General features: G+C 40.8%; 2 protein-coding genes across 7 annotated transcripts in view; one reads left to right on the forward strand and one right to left on the reverse strand.

The window, feature by feature from the left end:
- Nucleotides 1-20622, reverse strand: part of RAMP1 (receptor activity modifying protein 1) — a 547734-nt gene that overhangs the window by 297562 nt on the left and 229550 nt on the right. The gene's annotated exons all lie outside the window — the stretch shown is intronic.
- The window catches only part of HDAC4 (histone deacetylase 4), a 192592-nt gene that overhangs the window by 10268 nt on the left and 161702 nt on the right, over nucleotides 1-20622 (forward strand). For all 6 annotated transcript variants that reach the window (XM_063116011.1, XM_063116008.1, XM_063116010.1 and 3 more), the window contains exon 2: nucleotides 12153-12399. Coding sequence is in view for 5 of the 6 variants with exons in the window: in XM_063116008.1 (XP_062972078.1) it covers nucleotides 12378-12399 (22 nt within the window). In the remaining variant the exon portion in view is untranslated. The remainder of the gene's footprint in view (nucleotides 1-12152; nucleotides 12400-20622) is intronic.

Raw genomic sequence — 20622 nt, forward strand, 5'->3', positions numbered from 1 at the left:
TAAGCTAGACTGGCTCCCTCCTTGATGGGCTTTTGGAAGCAGGCAAAAACTTGTTTGTTCCAGGAGGCCTTTGGAGAATAATCTGGTCCTCCATCTATGTACATTGATGGTGCTATATAAATAAATAATAATAATAATAATGAGTTATAAAATTGTTGTGTATTTTAAATGTTTATGTTTTAATATTGTATTTTTTAAAACTTGTGTACATTTCTTTTCCTAGGTTTAAAATGTATATGTTTTAAATTTTGTAAGGCTGCCTTGAGGCCCAGTATTGGACAAAAGGCGGGATACTACTACTACTACTACTACTAATAATAATAATATATTTTATTTTAAAAAAAATCTATTTTAAATTTTAAAATCAGATTTTTGTAATGCTTTGAAGTTGCAGGGGATATAGGCAATTTAGTCATTGTCATCTTCATTCATATTGTTCATATTCTTACTTAGATTTCTTAGACACCTTTCTCAAAAGAGACTCAAGGCGACTTACAACAAAATTTAAACATACCTAAGGTAGAGTGCTAAGATCTCCAAAATTGCTCTAAAACTGGGATTCCAAGATCTGTGAGCAGTGTTGGTCAAATTTAGTAAGTATTGCTAAGATCCTGCAGGTATTAAATTGACATACTATTGATGTAAATAAGTTTGGAGTTTTTGAGCTTCATAGTGGAGCAACATATACAATGATTGCCCCGTCTCATATGTGGTGCATTTTTTTTCAGTGATCAACATCTGTAGTTCCATTGTGAAAAGTGTTTTATTTGTGTGTGAAAAATATACCATTAAAAGCTTTATAGTGGTCTACTTAAGTCTTATGGGCTAAGGCTTACCTGCTTTGACTCACTTAGTACTGATGCATTTATTTAAAGCATGTTTATTTAACTCTTCATCCTAAAAGGCTTCCAGAGCACCTTTTGTAAGATAATAAAATCAAGACAGCTCCTGCCTACAGTGTTACAATCTAAAAGCAGAAACACAAAAGGAAAATTATGAGGAAGGAAGAGGAAAGGAAGGAAATTCATGCCTCAGTTCTTACAATAACCAGCTGGAATGAAAACAGTTCAGGGACAGGAGAATCCAAATAGAGCTGGCCTTTCAGCAGAGCCAATGAAGTGGGTCGGGCTTTTAATCGCTCTCTCTCTGCTGAATTACTCTGATACTTCTTTTCAGTGCAAGGTACTAAGGAGCAATGATCTTTTGCATAACATACCTTCTCTTCCTAGAATGTATGTGTGTCTGCTTGGGCAAGGTGGTAGAGTATCTGTGCTACTTTAAGTGATGGCTCTTGGAGGCTGAAGGGAGCCTCCTCTGTTTTAAGTGGCTTTCTGATTCTTTGCATTTCTCATTTCCTGGATCTTGGAGTGTGCTCTTTTATACCATTTGCTCTTTTTAGTGCAGTCTATTTATTACATTTCTATTTAGAAGTAAGTCCTTTGAGTTCAGTGGATCTAACTCCCAGGTTTGGAGTTGCAACCTAAGCCCGTCTGGGCTGAGTTCTGGGATGAACGATTGCTGCTCTTTTTGTTTTGAGTTTACTGACACTGGGTTTGTAGGGAGCTCTCTATAGAACAAAGATTGCAAGGGGAACCCTGTATTGGGGATCTCAGGACCACATATTGGTTGTTGTCCTTGAGCCCGATCCTTAAAAGGGTGGTGAATTAAGTAAGCTCAGCTGCTTGTCATCAAGCCATTGCAAGGCAGTAAAGTTATTGTAGAATTCTACTGTAGCTATGGCAACATTCACTGTGCTACATTTGGAATCTAAAATGCCACCCAGCAAGAAGAGATTAAGTTTTAACTGGTTTTTGGTGCAACCAAAATTAGCATGAAGTAACCTAGAATTGCACAGTCTTTTAAATGCTTATATAGCTCAGAGACTGTGGTTGCTACACACTTGCCATTATCTCTTCTGATTTAGCGTGTCATACGGGTGCTGCAGGTTTCCTCCAATAAATTTGAGCAGGTGTGAGGAGGTTTCAGGATTGCTAATCTACTTTGTTGTTTTTTTTACTAGAAACCTCCACAGACCAGAGCAAGGTGCAAAATAGTGACTGGGAATGGACATATGCTTAGAACTAAGAATCAGGTTCTTTTTGAGCTTGTGCTCAGCCCAGGAATTCGTTCTCAGTCCAGAATTGTTCTCTGAGTCCTTTCCCAAAGAAATCCACTTTTTGACACTTTATTTCAGCAGCTTAATTTAGAGGTGGTGTGTGTGTGTGTTTGCATCTGTTTGGATTACTACTGTTTTAAAAATTGGAAATGAGAAACCTTGGCTAATCTACTGCAAATCACCCAGAGATCTGGTCTGACTTTCTGCCAGAGCATCTTTTTTTTGAAGTAGCTGAGGAAGACTTTTAGAAACATTCTGATAAACAGATTTTTTTTTTTTTACATTTTAGTGTGCCTCTCAGGGTTACAGTGGAAGGAAGTGTTACAGATAAATCTTGGTAGTTAATGGGTTTGAGGTAATGACACTCACCAGTTTCAGCTTCACAGCATTGCTGGGGAAAGATTAAATGAATGCAAAATGTGAGCTGTGGAAACAAATTTAAAGAATAGGCAGGTGACACAAAGAACTCACCTTAGGAAAACAATGAAATTGCTGTGGTACCCAATAGCGTGTCTCACTGTCCAGGCACTTTATTGATTCTGATGTCTAGATACTCAGATTTTTTTCAACTTTGCTTGAAACTTACTGGGCAGTATTCTGTACTGCTGCTCTGCCTCTGCTAGTTGTGCTATGAGATTCACCAGTAGCATTTCCATTAGCAACCCCGAAAATGAAGCGATCTGATTTCTGGATTGGGTCTGGTCAGCAGAGCTCCCTTCTGTGAGCTCTACTGGCCTGACTTGTTTCAGAAAAAAATGTTTCTGTTCTTTGAGATGCTTGAGGAACTGCTTACCTTGTGGTTGCACTAGTGGTCAGTCCTGCTAGCACATGGGCAGCCCATTGATTGTATGCAGGGGGAGGAAAGGGAATACTCTTTGTCTGCGCATTGGCTGCGTATGTGCATACAGTATGCATAGTTAACTAACAAATGCGCTTTCTGGCATATAGACTTCTGTTCAGGCGCATAAAACTTCTGTTCAGGCATAATACCAAATTTTCAAGGCTTTCTTGCTAAGTATCTTAATTGCAGAGCAAACTAAAATAGAATTGTGCTAGATATTCAAAATCAGAAATCACTTCTCTCTTAGTTCTGATGATGAATACAAGCACAGTTAAAATGAAGAGCTGGCCGGGCAAAAATGGTTTAGGTGTTATTACAGGCATTATATAAAAATGTAGACAGTAATTATGACACTGTATCTCTCACTTATTACTTCTTTGCCAATGTATTGTGTTGAGTCTTTAGGTTTAAGGAAAAACAAATATAATAAAAAAAGAACATAGTTATAATGAGAGGCGGAGAGCTGAGCCAGTTTCCTTTGAAGGAAAGATAATTATTGAGGGATCTGACTGATTGCAATCCTCAAATACCTCCTCTCAGAATAGCTTACCAAGATCCTTCAGAGAAAGATAAGATGCTGAATTTTCAACTTGTTGCAAGGTAGAATGAACCTTCGCTTTGAGTAAAAATAACCAAGCAGTAAAATGGGCTTATTAAAAAGGCTTTGGAATGTGCATTGTCTATTGGCATAGAAGACCAAAGCTGCATCTCATATTAATTGTGTGAAAGGATTTCACATATACAAAGGGGCAGTAGGTCCAGGCTGCTAGTTCTGCCCTGAAGTCATACAGCTTTTCAGCTTCACCCCAGTAGTAGGTATTACTAAAGGTGGAGCTAAAACGTCAAGACCTCTAGGTAAGCTGGATGTCTGCACACATAGGTTTCATTCGTGCAGGTGGGGGGCAAGGGGAGAAGTGCAATGTTGGGATTGCTACCCATTCATATCTCTGGAGCCCCTTAACATGTGACAAGGGTGAAATGATCAACTTTATGATACATTTGAGTGAATTCCAGTGTTTGGACTAGATTATCCTTGTATGTTTATTGTCTGGTGAATGTATTGCCTTTGCCACAAGTACACTTCAAGAGATTTGGGAACCTTTTATCTCAGGACTAGAGATGTGAAGGCCTGAAAGGAAGCTGTAAAATGGGAAAATAGCATTCTCCCCCCCCTCCTTCTGTTTTTTCAAGGATTGTTTTGGTTTTTCTGGAAAAAAAATAGATTATGAATTTTTTTTAGAATGATGAATAAAATATTTAAGTCAAAGTGTTTATATACTGTTACACAGCCTTTTCCCTCCAAAAATGATTTCTAAAAACTATGTAATAAGAGTACTTTTATATAAAGACTAGAGATGTAGAATGTCTGGAAATACTGAAGACATGAGGAAAAATGTGGTTTTATCCTCTCTGTTAGATTCCCTGCATAGTTACTGCTTCCATTCATTATTAAAATCATTTATCGAATGTATCTTTTACTGATAGAATTTCAGAGATGCTCCAAATCCTGCTCAATTTCCCAACATGTGAGTAAAATTATATAATAAGGGACCCTTTCTTTGGGGTGAGGAGCAGCATTAAAATGCTTCCAATAAATAAACGTGGAATGTGCCTTTTTTCACAGCAGCTGCACAATGGGTTGGTGTTTTCATCGAGTTGTCCACCACAACCCCAAGGTCTTTTTTCATCAGTCAGTGCTATCTTAAATCCTATCAGTATATACTTTAAGTTGGATTTTTTTGTCTCGACATGCATCACTTTACACTTACACTGAACAGCAGTTGGTGTTTTGATGCCCATTCTTCCAGCTTGGAGAGTTCCTTTTATTTGAGGATCAGCAATTTCATGTTTGACTTTTTAAAAGAACTCTAGGATGTATACAATTGGGGCCTGGTGATTTGTTAGCTTTCAATTTGTCAAGAAGTTTGAGAACTTCATTCCTTGCTTCCACTATTTGCTTCAGTTCTTCAGATTCCCTTTCTGAAGACATAGTTCAGGCACAAGTATCTGCCCCTACATCTTCTGCAGTGCAGACAGATGAAAAGAATTCATTTGGATTCTCTGCAGTCTTCTTAGCTTTCTTTACCACTCCTTTATCTCCGTTTCATCCATCAGTTCTGATTCTGGTATAGTTAAAGAATTTGTTATTGTTGGGTTTGATGTTATTAGCTCTTCAAAATCCATTACTTTTCACCACTTGGGGAGCAATCCAGTGCCCCCAAGACAGAGTCTTGCGGGCGTGGTGGTGGTGGAATAGGATTTTTTGGATTCTTGGATCTGAGAACCACACTGGCTGCCCATCTGAGGCTGCAAAGGGTGTTCCCATGGGTGGGGAAGTGGAAATATGAGCTATCCCCAGCCTTCCCGAGCCTCTTTCCCATCTAATGTCCATATAGCTAAATTGTAGAGCGGGGGAGTGCGGAAGCCTCCCCCACTCCTCCCGCTCTGCATTGGATGGTGATTAGCCTCTGATTTCAGAGGCTTATGGCCATTCCCATAAGATTGTGCCCTTATTGTCTGTTTGCAAGTTTGTGTTCCTTTATGTTCTCCTCATTTAGGCAAGACTTCTATTTTCTGAAGGGAGCTTTTTTCCTCCCTAATAGCTTCCTTGACGCTGCTTGTTAGCCATGCTGGTGACCTCTTGGACTAGATGCTACCTTTCCTAACCGTCTGCATTTATTCTAGCTGAGCTTCTATTATTGTGTTTTTGAGAAACCTCTAAGGATAGATTAAAGTTGGAAGAAAAAGGGGAGGGGAAATTGAGTGAGTGGCTGAGAGGAAGGAAGAGAACAAGCTTTAAAATATGAAAGCAGTCTTTAACCAGAGTCAGAAATGTAGATATACTCAGTGTTGTTTAGCTGAGTTAGCTTCCACTATTGCAGTTCATTAAAATCTGAAAGGAGTTATTAGTAGATACTGATCAGAGATTCAAACTCATGTTTGCAATCCTGAAGACCTGCAACATACTGCTTTTTAGGAAAGGATCAACTAACATTCCTAGAAATCTTGATTTATATGGTAGGTGACAGAACCATGTAATTTGGGGGCAGCTTTGCAGTCATTGATGACACTCCAAGTAGCCATAGGTGACAAGAATACCCTGCAGGCAAGTGAGTGAGCTGGCGGAGAGAAGACAAAGTTCTCCATTGCTTCTCTGTGCCTAATATAGAAATCAAGCAGGCTGCTACAAGCAGGGAAGGCCACCTTCTCTATGCCCATCCTAGACATGCAGTGGATCGCTGGAGGAGGGATGGAGATCTCCATCTTTCGTTTGCTACTCCACTGCAGGCTAGTACCGTTTTACATGCTGGTAACTTTTCTGGGATTCTTTGCAAGGCTAAACCTGATGTATAGGAAGAAATGTTATGTGGTCTCCAAGCAGACAGCAACGAAGAGGTACCACAGTATTTTCCCCCTTTGCATTGTACTCTAACTGGTTCTTATAAGAATTAAAGTATTCTGTTTTCCAAACAATCTTCATACAATTTAGGAGCATAATCCAAAAGCTTTGGCCATGTTTTCCATATGCCTCTTGAACTGCAGATTTCTCTCTTAAGGCACAGAGCGATTTCTGTTTAGCTCTTTATGTGTAAGAATACTCAGCAAGATTACTTGCATACTTATTTGGAAGGACTCAGACTGAGCACAGTGGACTTGCAGCCCAATCCTGTGTGTGTACTCAAAAGTGAGTATCAGTGTACGTTCCAGAAGCAAGAGGATGGTAGTAACTAGGACAATAGTGTTTCTCTGCAACATGGAAAGTAAATATCTATATTGTTTGGCTGTGTCATAAATATTCATAATTCAAGAACTGAAAATGCTGCAGAGCTTGGGCATATGGAGGGCATAAACGAAGAGCACAAGATCATTCATTTGGGCTCATTGGGAGATACTAGTAAGAGATGAGATGGCATGGCATATCCTGGAATTGATTGCTGATGATGACCTGCTAGTCTCTCTTTCCCAGAAGGAAGCTATAATGTGGCTTTTTGGAATTTTTTTTGGCATTGGAATAGCTTCAAATTATTGTGATAATAGGATCTGATTTGGCATATTTGAGTTTAATGATTTTAATTAAATAACCCCTTTACCCATGCCATTCTGTTTACAAGTTGTGAACCGCTGAGGGATTTTACTATATTCAGCGGTATACAAGTGTCACAAATAAACTAACAAATGAATAGATTTTGAGGAGGATATGTTTTTCTAGGAATAGGGAAAATGTTAATTATAACTTTGAAACTGCACAGTGTTTATATTCATTATGTTAAACTTTATGAAACAATATGTTGAAATATAAAATTGTTCATGGAATAATATAATAGCAGAATGTTTTTCTGCTGAACACTTTCTGCCCAATATCACTGTTAGGAAGCCCCTGATAAATACAATTGACAAATTAATAAATTGCCTGTAATTCTTGGCCTCAGCAGTAAGAAATCTTTTCCCATAATAACCTTTTAAGTTAAAAACTGCTTTCTTGTTCATGTGCTGGTTTGTTAGAGGACCATGTATTTTTTTTGCCCTCATTGAGTAAATGAAGTATAGACCAGTGGATCAAGCACCTAATGAGCTGCCAGGGCAATTCAGGGCAACCATACTCTAGTTTTCAGCTGCATTACAGCCACCTAACCCTTCCTACATCCCTTCCCCATTGAATCTTGGAGGGCAGGGGGCTGTGGGTGGGCCAGTTTGCTATTGAACTGCCCTATTGGATTCCTTGCCCTGCAGACAAAAAGAAATCTAGCATAACTAGTTGTAAGCTGGTGTTAAGTAGCTACACTTAACCCACACTTTCCTGCTCTGTCTGGGAAAGGGAATCCATCTCCTCATGTACATCACTTACTGGTTGTAACTTAGATGCCCTGTAAAGGGAGAAGCCAACTCCTTATTAGTGGAGCGATGAGTAAAAAAACGTACAGGCAGAAATTTGGAGCACTGTGCTGTTCCAGGTGCTGCAGCCGTAGTGAGAGCAGAATCTCAAGCAAACACAGACTTGTGTCTCCACCTCTGCAGGTAAATGACTGATAACTGAACTACCTGTCTGACTGGCTTACTCTCTGTGATTGAAGGGAATCCCTTTACCCTGTTCCTTAGAACAGATAATACTGCCTCTGACTTAGAATCCAGCTCCTCCTCCTGCAAAATTTGGCACCTCATGGGTAGATGGATTCTGGAAACTGTTCATCATGGTTTCAAGCTCCATTCCGAAGTATAATCCGTTCCAAAACTAAACTGTAATAATGTTACAGTAAGGTAGGGTAGGAATGGCTTGTGTGTCGCACCTGACCTGGCTTCTATTTTTTGGGGTGGGTGAGTGGGGGACTCTTCAAACTTGAATAACATTGGTGATATAAAATGGATTAATCACATAAGACACTACAGTGGATTACATGTTATGTTTTGAGTTTCATATTCAAATTGTGATTAAAGCAAAAGATTCATAAATATTTTGTACAGCCTTGTAAATAAACTTCCAAAAGTTACTAGTCATCAAAGAAAATTGCCAGTTTGTTTAGATACAGAGCTGGGTTCTACGCTTGGCATTGAGGGCTTCCTTCCTCCAGCAGCATTTTGTTTCTATGTGGGGTGCAGAGGTCTCACTCTCCTCTCTTCTGGCCTGCTCATTCTTCTGCAAGGAATTCCTGGTTGTCTAAATCTGGTTTGTATCTTGCTATAACCCAAGATTCCAGCTCCAAAACAGCAAGTGTATTTTGCAGCAACACAATTAGCAGCTGTTGGAATTGACATGAGAAGGATAGGGACACAAGTTCTCAGCATGTGTCCCCTGAAAGCTAATGTGGTCCATTAGATAGATAAGCTTGCATTTAGGAGACTTTGAGTCAAGACCCACCTTGAGTGGGCTTGAGGTGTGCTGTTGAGTAAGTAGATCACTCAGCAGGAAGTGTTTTCAGTCTTGCTTCTCAGAATGGTGTTCTGCTTGATTTATATAGAATTAACTATTATTGAAACATAGAATCATAGAATAGTAGAGTTGGAAGGGCCTATAAAGCCATCGAGCCCAATGCAGGAATCCACCTTAAAACATTCCTGACAGTTGGCTGTCCAGCAGCATCTTGAAGGCCTCTAGTCTGGGAGAGCACTTTGTTAAAAGCTTTGCTGAAATCAAGATATATTATGTCCACAGCATTCCCACAATCCACAAGGGAAGTTACCTGATCAAAGAATGAGATCAGATTAGTATGGCAGGATTTGTTCTTGACAAATCCATGTAATCACTGCATTGTTTTCAAGGTGCTTACAGTTTGACTTCTTTATAATTTGGTCCCAAATTTTGCCAAGGATGAATGTCAGAGTAACTGGTCTATAGTTCCTAAGTTCTTCCTTTTTGCGCTTTTTGAAGATAGGGACAACATTAGCCCTCCTCCAGTCATCCGGAACTTCACCTATGTTCCATGATTTTGCAAAGATAATAGACAGTGGTTCTAAAAGTTCATCAGTCCCTGGAGATTTGAACTCATTCAAAGAAATTGCCAGGGGGCGTTCATAGACCTGCTTTTGGGAGAAGACTGAGCCAAAGTAGGAATTGAGCATTTCAGCCTTTTCTTTGTTGTTTGTTATCAATATGCCATCCTCATTAAGCAGTTGAACCACAATTTCTTTCCTCTGTCTTTGCACATACCTAAACAAAGCTTTTTGCATTCCTCGCTAGCCTCAGGTCATTCTCAGCTTTAGCCTTCCTGATGCCATTTTGGCACTTCTGTGCTACCTGTCTTTACTCTTCTTTTGTAGCCTGGCCTTCCTTCCACTTCCTATATGTATCCTTTTTTGTTTTTAGGTCATCTCTAAGCTTTTTGTGGAGCCATATTGGCTTCTTCTATCTTTTTTCCTTGCTGGAATTGTTTGTAATTGTACCTTTAAAATTTCCTTTTTCAAAAACTCCCACCCGTCTTGGACTCCTTTTCTCATTAGGGCCATTTGACATGGGACCTTACTTATCATAGTTCTGAATTTATTAAAATCAGCTTTCCTAAAATCCAGAGTACGTGTATGGCTACACTCAGCTTTTGCTTCCTTTAAAATCAAGAGTTCAAGTATGACGTGGTCACTTTCCCCCAGAGTTCCTGTAACTGCCACTTTATCCACTAAGTCATCCCTATTGGTCAGTATTAAGTCAACGATAGCTGATCTTCTAGTTCCTTCCTCCACTTTCTATAGGAAAAAGTTACCAGCCACACATTTCAGGAATTGTATCTTATTTAGTAGTAGTAATAGTACCTTATTTAGTAATAGCAGCTTTAAATTTCCATACAGATTTGATTTTGTCATCTTGCTGTTCCTTCAGTTACTGAAGATGTTGGAGTTCAGTTTCACAGTCAAAGTATTAGAATTTGATTCTATCAATAAATAAACCACTGCACAAGCTTTTTTCCTGTAATTCCTGCACAGGCTGGACACAGATAAATGAAGTTGCTCTGTAGTTCTATGAAAACTATGTGTTTTCTATGGTTCCTGCTAAAATCTTGGGATAAATTGCAAACTGCAGGGCTGGCAGATTCAAATTATGAGACTAAACTGTCCTCTCCACACAATGCTTCTCTTCCCCTCTTCCTCTCCCCCCATCTCCAACCCCTTATATAGCAATAAAGTGCTTGGATTTAGCCCTGAACCTGAATATTTAGCACTATTTAGCACAGTGGGGGAATGTTTCAGAAAAGTGTGTGTGTGTGTGTGTGTAAGTATCCAGGTCCCAAGCAGTGCCATAAGCTCTGCTTAATTTAACCAACTTCAAACCTTGTGTTGTGAAGCTGACTTGTTTAGAAGCTGGCCGCAGTTTGTTTTAAACCACAGTTTCTGAATTGTATGTAATGGCAAGCCAGGATTCATGGAAACATTGCTTTAGTCCTCCCAGATGCACAGCAGGATGAGTAGGGAGTGTGAGAGCTTTGGCTTGCTTGGGCTTAATCCAGCTCATTCATGTAGCACTATACCATGGTTTAGCATTACATCTAAACTAACTCATTGGAAGTCCATGTGGCTATTTTCAGTTCTGGATTGTTCAGTATCATAAGGGGAAGAGAGAGCAAGAAAAGTGTGGCAAAACTATTATGTGGTAACTATATGATATTGAAAATAACCCCAGAAAGTTCCGAAGAATTATTTAATAACGGAGAGCTAAGAAATTGCTTCAGCAAATACCTTTTTCCAAATACTGTGGAAAGTTATAGCAAAATCTAAAAATGTTAAAAAACAAAAACAAAACCCACTTGTTCTATGTACTAGACAAAATCCAAGAGGCTATTAAAATTAGCCTTAATTTTTGATCTATGCCAAATCACTAGTACTGAATGTATTCAAATTGGGGTGAATCTTTATTTGAGAGAGTATGTTTGACAACTTAAAAAAACCTATATATTTCTTTTAGATGAATAGTTTTTTGTTGGCAGAGGGGGAGCAGTAGTCAATGGTGGGTTAATATTCAACTCCAGGGTTGATTATCGAGGAGGTACTCCCCACATGACATGATTATAATCAACCATGGTGTGGGTTTAGGCAAGTGTCAAGTTGGCTGCATAGGATAATTTGCATTGGAAATTTTTGTGATGCTCTAGATCTAATTTGTAAACAAAATAAAAAAAGTGCCCCATGTTAATTTGTTTGTCTCCGCTACAAATATTTGTCCTAAAATAATTGAGGGGGGAAATGTTAGTTAAAAGTTATATTATATAGAAATCTTTATTGGAACTCTTGTAAGCATTAAAGGACAACAGCATGTACTTGCCTTATATTGTTTAAACTTAAGGAAAAAAAGCAAATGTACTGAAAGCCCATTGATACACTAGTGCTGCTGGCAATCTCGAAGATTTTTTTTTGCCACAAAGGACAGTGTGGTAGAGATGGCAGCAGTAAGAAGTATGGCATTGGAGAGGAAGGTGTGTGTGTCCGGGGTGGGGGGAGTTGTCCAGCCTTTCGAGCGGTGTTGACTTGGAGTGTTAGGATCCCAGCATGATTTGGGAGAGGCAGTGCTCAGAGCCTTGGCCTGTCCAGAGAGAAGGAACTACTAGGAGACAGAAAAAGGTACAGTTGGGGAGAGATGCAATTAATTAGTACCTAATAACCAGTTGTGTCATTAAAATTAATGCAATTCATAAGGAGTCAAGTATAAAAGTATCATCACTTTTTCGTGTAAGAAACCAAATTGTAAGACTGTTTTTTCTTTCTTTCTGTTTACAGGTTTACATTTTGAAAACTACTTGAATAGTCTACCATCCTGCTGGACTGCATTTCTTTGCAACATAGAATGCCTTTCTGATTAGGAGTTTATCTGGTGGCTATGAATCTTTTTCCTGGATATACTTCCTATGTTTCATTGGAATCCTGAAGCTCTTCAGGGCTGTTGTCTATACAGAAGCCAGACTCTCTATCATACTTGTTTAAAGAGTTTAGATTCTGCTAGCAATGAGTTCTCAAAGCCATCCAGGTAAGGTTAAAAAAATCCTTCTTTCTAGAACCAAATGTCATTGTGGAAAAAGCAGAAACACTAGTTGATGGGAATTTAAAGGCAACATATACAATTCAGAGCAAGTTAGGTGTCCTATATTCTCTGGACCTATATTCAGTATGTGGCATAGAATAAGACAGCCTCTCCATTGTCAGATTGTTTTTTACCCCAAGATATGGGACATTGCTAGCATGATGAAAATGACTTACTATATAAAATCAAGAGAGAATAAAATGTTTGAGGATAGGTTTACTGAAAAATGAAACAAATTGGTCACATTTTGGAATGATACATTCCAAGTTAGCATTTGTCTGTATTCATTATTTTCATTAGTTCCAATTTATATATTATAATGCCCGTATCTGTAGGATGAGTTCCTATTTATTTAGTATATTGCTTTGTTCCATTTTTTTTTAAAGAATAAGGTATCCTTCCCCAACCTGATGCCCTCCTGGTGTGTTGAACTACACAACCATGCTGGCTAAGGATTTTGGGAGTTGTAGTCCTATACATATGGAGGGCACCAGATTGGGGAAGGCTGGAATAGACATGCAGCAGCAACTAGGATCAGAATGCCTTAATAGAATACATTATCTCTATTAGAATAGAGAACTGTTAGGAGATAGCACTATGATTGAAATTGACAACTGGAGGGATGTGAGGAATTGTGGAGAGTTTTGAAGTAGTGGGACAAAGGCTGGAGGAAAGTGGTAAGATGGAACAGTGGATCATTGTAGTCCCTGTTTAAACTGCCAGATTTGTCCAAACTCATTTGATATCTTTGGGTGTGTCTTCCATAAGGATTTATAAAGCTGCCTAGCAAGCAGAAATCTAGGAAGCAGCCTAGATCTAAAGGAGTCACTCCAAAGCTCTTTACAGGGGTTGGACAAGCTTCAACAAGTTTGCTTAATATGGGCCGGTGGTCCCAATCAGTAGCTCCTAATGTATTGAGGCATTAAATGCACCCTGCGTTTCAGGCTTACATGCACCTCAACCTGATAGGTTGTCTTCACTGGCTGGTATCTTTCCTCCTGCGCCTTTTAATTATCTATGGTACGGGGCTGGGTGCTTGGTAATTGTCCATCTAGAGTGTTCCTCCAAATGTTACTTTGTGGTATTTCTCTGTACACTGTGGCTTTTGGCATTCATTTTCTACACCTTGGCTTCTGTGCCAGCTTCAGGCTCTTAAATGATTCTTCTTTACTGTCTGTATTTCACAGCCCATTTCTCAGCTTGGAACTCTCCAGGCTTTCATCAAGTGCACACACACTCATTTCAGTAAACTGAAATTAGACTCTAAACTGCAAGTCATTTAACATAACTGTTCCATCAGTGTGGCTAGGCAGTTATTGCATATCAACAGCCTGTACTAACCTTAGTTTGTGACAGTTATGCTAAAGCTGCTTTCCAGCAGTGTGTACTCTATGCTTTATCACACATGCAATTGGCAGTGTTTGTAGGTACTTGTAATGCAAGCTTTCAGAGATGGCACCTTATGGCAAGCCTTTCCTGTGAAGCAGGCCCCTGCATGCTGGCATTTGTGAAAATTGGGTCTTGTGTACACGTGACTACAGAAGCATTCACTTGGTGATATTAAGATCAAACGTGGGATATAGGTACTTTTATGCACCAAAGTAATGACGTGTATTAACAGAGAGAATAGTTAACAACACCATGAGTGGTATCATAAAAGCAGTGAAGAGCAATCCTGCCTGTTCCCCAATATTTCAATAGTGTGGAAGAGTTAGTTTTCCTATCCAAATACTTTTGACTGCTGTACTGCTGTTTTGACTTTAGATTTCTCCAGGGCTATGCATTCTGTTTTACTTGGTGTTGATCTGCAGCAGAGTACAATAAACATGGTGCACTTAGAAGTTAGTTTAAATGTTGAACAGTTATTTTGTTTTAATTTAAATGTATTTTAGGACCAGTGTTGAATGATAGCCCCTCTCTTGCAGCTTTAAAGTGACCTCTGAAATAACAGTGTTATTTGGCTTTTCTAATATTATTGTTTTCCTGATGGTGCCATACTTTTTATCTTAATTTCTGAAAGCTATTTTGTTCCTGAAAAGTAATTTTGTAGATTGTGAGCTAAACTTATAGACTTATTTCTGATGGACAATACCTGACAGAACACCTCTCTTGGTATGAACCTATCCATACACTATGATCAACAAGTGAGGTCCTCTGAGTGCCTCCTCCAAGGGAGATTCGGAGGATAGCAACAAGGGAGAGTGTCAACAATCAGGTGATGGCACCTGATTGTTGAATGCTCTCCTAAGTGAGGTCCCCCTGGTGCCAACATTGTCATCTTTTCAGTGCCAGGTTAAACCTTTCCTTTTGTCCCAGGTGTTTGACAGCATATGATGGGACTTTTTAATGTTAGTTTTTTTATCGAGTCCTGCTAGTCTTATTTTTAATTGTTTTTATTTATTTATTTATTTATTACATTTTTATACTGCCCAATAGCCGAAGCTCTCTGGGTGGTTCACAAAAATTAAAACCATAATAAAACAACCAACAGGTTAAAAGCACAAATACAAAGTATAAAAAACGCAACCAGGATAAAATCACGCAGCAAAATTGATATAAGATTAAAATACAGAGTTAAAACAGTAAAATTTAAATTTAAGTTAAAATTAAGTGTTAAAATACTGAGAGAATAAAAAGGTCTTCAGCTGGCGACGAAAGGAGTACAGTGTAGGCGCCAGGCGGACCTCCCTGGGGAGCTCATTCCACAACCGGGGTGCCACAGTGGAGAAAGCCCTCCTCCTAGTAGCCACCTGCCTCACTTCCTTTGGCAGGGGCTCACGGAGAAGGGCCCCTGTAGATAATCTTAAGGTCCGGGCAGGTACATATGGGAGGAGACGTTCCTTCAAATAACCTGGCCCCAAACCGTTTAGGGCTTTAAATGTCAATACCAGCACTTTGAATCGGGCCCAGACCTGGACTGGCAGCCAATGAAGTTGTAAAAGGATTGGCGTAATGTGATCTCGCCGGCCAGTCCCTGTTAGTAAACGGGCTGCTCTGTTTTGTACCAGCTGAAGCTTCCGGACCGTTTCAAAGGCAGCCCCACGTATAACGCATTGCAGTAATCCAAACGAGAGGTTATCAGAGCATGGATAACTGTAGCTAGGCTATCTCTGTCCAGATAAGGGCATAGTTCGTATATCAACCTAAGCTGATAAAAGGTCTCTTTGCCGCTGAGCTCACCTGTGCCTCGTGACAGTTCTGGATCCAAGAGCACCCCAAACTGCGGACCCAATCCTTTAGGGAGAGTGCAACCCTCCTTTTAAAGAGGCTGGCACCACTCCCTCTCTCAAGGAGGCATTTACAACTTCCTGGACCCAGCCGGCGATCCTCTCCTTATTTGATGTAATGAGCCATGAGGGTCAAGCACACAGGTGGTCCACTGGACTTGGCCAAGCACCTTGTCCACATCCTCGGGCCTCAATAACTGAAACCCATCCAATAAAACTGAACCGGACGGCGCTCTGAACGCCTCTACTAGTGGAGCTGCATTAAGTGTGGTGTCCAATTCATGACGAATCTGAGCGACTTTATCTTCAAAGTGCCATGCAAACTCATCACAGTGTGCTACCAAGGGTTCAACTATCTCATGCCCTGGCCCAGAGTGTAACAGGCCGCGAATCACTCGGAAAAGCTCCGACGGACGACACTGAGAAAATGCAATGCTGGTGGAAAAGGACTGTGTCTTTGCCACCCTCACCGCCACAGAGTAGGCTTGATAGTGAGCTCTAACCTGTGTTCGATCAGACCCAGCACGAGTTTTCCTCCACCTGCGTTCTAGCCGTCTCCCCTCTTGCTTCATTGCCCTCAGCTCAGGTGTATACCAAGGAGCTGACCGGGCTCTGCTCAGAGGGAGAGGACGCTTGGGCGCGATCGTGTCAACCGCCGAGTCATTTCTGCATTCCACAGAGCAACCTGGGCTTCGACAGGAGCACCGGCCATATCAGCAGGAAAATCCCCCAGAGCCCTCTGGAATCCATTGGAGTCCATTAGCCTCCGGGGGTGGACCATTTTAATAGGCCCCCCACCCTTGCAGAGGGGAAAGGCCGCCGAGAGTCTAAACCTCAATAGGAAGTGATCCGACCATGACAAGGGGGTAGATGATCACCATCACCATACCAGATCACCATCCTCCTGTCCAGTCGAGAAGACCAGATCAATCGTGTGTCCTTTTACATGCATTGGGCCAGTGACATGCTGAGACAGCTCCATGGTTGTCATGGCAGCCATGAAGTCCTGAGCCGCTCCGGATACAGCAGCCTCGGCATGGAAGTTGAGATCCCCCAGAACCACCATCCTGGGGGTCCTCCACACCAGGTCCGAGACAACCTCCATCAGCTCAGGCAGGGAGACTGTTGGGCAGCGGGGTGGACGGTACACCAGCAGAATCCCTAATCTGTCTGAGTACCCAACACACAGTACAAACACTCAAGATCAGCACTCGAATGAACAGGAAGCCTAGAGAGGGAGATTGTATTTCTTTAGACCACGGCAACCCCCCTCCCCGGCCCTCGAGTCTGTGCTGGCGCTGCACCGAGTACCCAGGAGGGCAGAGCTGGGTGAGAGTAACCCCCCCCCCCCAGTTCACCCACCCAGGACTCAGTGATACATACCAGGTCAGCCCCCTCATCTACAATCAGATCATGGATGAGGGAGATTTTGTTTAACTGTTTCAAACTGTTTTAGATTTTTGTATGTGAAATGTGTTGTATTATGTTTTATCATGTTGCAAATGGCCAGAGAACTTTGGCTATTGAGCAGTAAAGAAATATAATAAATGAAATGAAATGTCTTGAAGATTATCATTATTCTGGAGGGGGGGGGGACCTCCTGAAAATTCTATGGGACAAGTGTGTGCCAGTCTTCATATATTTGGGAGAGTTTGTTAGTTTTTGTCAGTATTGAACATCCCGAGATGCTTTCCTTACTATGCCATCTCATTGGCTTATGTTTTAGCATGTGATTAGGTAGTGCTATCAGTGGAGTACAACATGGGATGTCATTTTAGTTCATTCTGATTTTTGAGTCTGAGACATTTTCTAGGAATAAAGCCATTCGCTCAACAATTTTTATTTCTTTTAAACCTTGTAAGTTTTAGACATGTTTGGCTGGCTTCAACTTTTTATTAATAAACACGGTGGGGAAAAAGGCAGAGGCAGAGTAAAGACAGTGACTCAAAATTCCAAGATGTTTTTAGGGCACAACTCTTTTGCGTTTTTGCATCTTCTGTCAATACACTTCTACCCAGTTCAAATGATGGTTGTCTATGTGCAGCTCCTCACATTTGGCATAGTCTGCAACAGCTCTGCCAACTCTCTGTCTTCTGCCACATTCATAAAACATTTGTTTTGAGAATGGAGAACAACAGTTTGAAGAAGATACCAAATAGTTCCTAAATACAATTTAACAGTTGCCCTATTATGGAAGTGGTCTGGACTTGGGAGTTTAACCAGTCAAATATTGTCACTTTAAAACTGAAAAAAGGATAGTTATAAAAACAAATTGATTAACTAATCTATGCAAGTTTATGTTGAACATTGGATTGAACAGCTCTTCTTAGCTGTTATTCTGAAATCTAGTCCACAAAGTAATGTGGAAGGAGGAAATTTCCCAAAACCAGAACTGGAGAACAAGTTTCTCAGACTGGTGGTTGTAGAGTCCCATATTCTCACTTTGCGGATACTAAACCACTTTTACTAGAAAATCCCTTAACAAAGATGCTGTATTGTTACCTTTGCATAGGCATGTGGAGGGCCTAAGTATCCCTACATTTTGACAAGACATAATGGTTTCTTTTCCTTTTATTTATGTATTAAAACATTTGTATCCCACCCTTTATCACTAGGATCTCAGGGCAGAGCAATATAAAACTATAAATATACACAGCTAAAAACAAATTAAACCATTCATAAGCTAAAACCTGGATAGAATTTAAAAACACTAAAACCAATTAAAACAATTAAAACTATGTACAGGCTTGGTGAATTTAGCCATTAAAGGCTTTGTTAAAAAGCCATGTCTTAACTTGGTGCTGAAATGAAGCCAGTGCCGGTGCCAGTTGGGCCTCCAAGGGGAGGGCATTCCACAGTACGTGTCGCATTGGTGGGACATGGAGGAGGACACCTCCAACAGATCTCAAGTCTCGGGCAGGCATATATAAGGAGAGGTGCTCCCTCAAGTATCAAGGTCCCAAGCCATTTAAGGCTTTAAACATCATTAGATTTCTTGGCCCTCTTATGAGAAAATGCCCTGGAAGGACACCCAAACAATATTTGGAATATTTTCTGGCAGGTACAAACAAGTTAACAACAGAGTTAGTGGCTAAGTTCCTCTTCTCCGTACAAAGGTCTCGCAAATCGACTTCATCGTAATTTTAACTTCTATCCTGTGCTGCTGTTGCCTATCTTTTGTACCAGGTGTTCTAACTACGTCTATATATTTTAAATATGTGTATGTTGTAAATAACTCTTTTAGCCTGTTCCTATAATGAACAAATGACTGTGATTTTATGGTTTTAAACTAATGATTGTGGGTATTGTTTCTATTGGGTCTGTGACCACATAATAAAAATGTATGTCATTAGCAACACCTTGAATTCCAACCGAAAGCCAATGCAATTCCTTTAAGACTGGTGTTATATGATCTCTGTGAGATTTACTGGTCAGCCGTCTATCTGCTTTATTTTGCACTAGCTTCAGCTTCCGAATTGTCTTCCAAGGACAGCCCCACGTAGAGTGCATTGCAGTAGTCTAATCAGGAAGTTACGAGTGTGTGCATTGCTGTGGCTAGATTATCCCTGACCAGGAAAGGCCGTAGCTGGCGGAGCAGCTGAAGCTGACCCCGAGTACTCCAGGCCACAGAGTCCACCTGGGTCTCCAGTGACAAGGATAGGAGTACTCCCAAGCTATGCACCTGCTCCTTCAGAGGGAGTGCAATCCCATCCAGAACACATTGCTTATCCAATTCCCAGACTCGGGAACCATCAATCCACAGAGCTTCTGTCTTATCAGGATTCAGCTTCAGTTTATTAGCCCTCATCCAGCCCATTACAGCCTCCAGGCACTGCCCCAGCACCTTCACTGCCCCAGCTGACTCTGATAACAAGGAGAAGTAGAACTGAGTATCATCAGCATACTGATGACACCCAACCCCCTAATGACCTCAACCAGCGGCTTCATATAGATGTTGAACAGCATGGGGGATAGAATAGAACCCTTTGGCACCCTACAGCTTAATAGCCATGGGGTGAAACAGGAATCCCCAGTACCACTCTCTGGCATTAGCCTTGCAAGTAGGAGTGGAACCACTGTAACACTGTGCCTCCTATTCACATCTTGCAGAGCTGATCCAATAAGATACCATAATCAAAAGTTGCCAAGAGATCCAGGAAGATAACAGGGTAGGTTGTCAGTCAGAGCAGCCAAGGTTGTTTCAGTGCTGTGCCCTGGCCTTGAAACTAGACTGAAATGGGTCCAGATAATCCATTTCCTCCAAGAATGTCTGAAGCTGCTCATCCACCACACGCTAAAGCACCTTGCCCAAAAAGGGGATATTTGCGATAGGGTGGTAGTTCTCACATAGCTCTGGGTCCAGGGAGGGTGCACTGCAGTCTCTTTCAAGGCAGAAGGCACCACCCTCTGACAAAGTGAGGCATTTACCAACCTCTGGACCCACCCAATCAATCCACCTCTGCTGGGTCACATTAGCCAAGATGGGCAAGGGTCAAGCTTACATTGGTGGAATGGACCTATTTTAGCTGTTTTTGTTCTAGTTCTGTTCACTCCCTCATGTGGCTCAGATGATGACATGTGCATCATGGATAGTCAGACTTCAGGCTTGATTAATCAATTTCATGTTTTTATTAGAACCTTAGGTCAATTACAAGGATCAGATGCAAAAACATAACTCTATGGAGCTTCTGTACACTTAGAAACAGGGTGCCTGTGAGTATATGCTCAGCTCAAGAATTGGTTATTTATATCAGAACTGAGCTTGCTGTCCTTTTGCACACAAAGGCCTCTTCTACACCAAGCAGGATATTGCACTATGAAAGCAGTATATAAAAGGCAGAAGCCACACCAAGCAGGGTATTGTGGTATGAAAGTGGTATATGGTATGTGTCAATGGGCCCCAACAGTTGTCAGTGCACTTCAATACCGCTATAAAGCAGTT

This window comes from Elgaria multicarinata, chromosome 2 (genome assembly GCF_023053635.1).
Source record: "Elgaria multicarinata webbii isolate HBS135686 ecotype San Diego chromosome 2, rElgMul1.1.pri, whole genome shotgun sequence".
Lineage (NCBI taxonomy): Eukaryota > Metazoa > Chordata > Lepidosauria > Squamata > Anguidae > Elgaria > Elgaria multicarinata.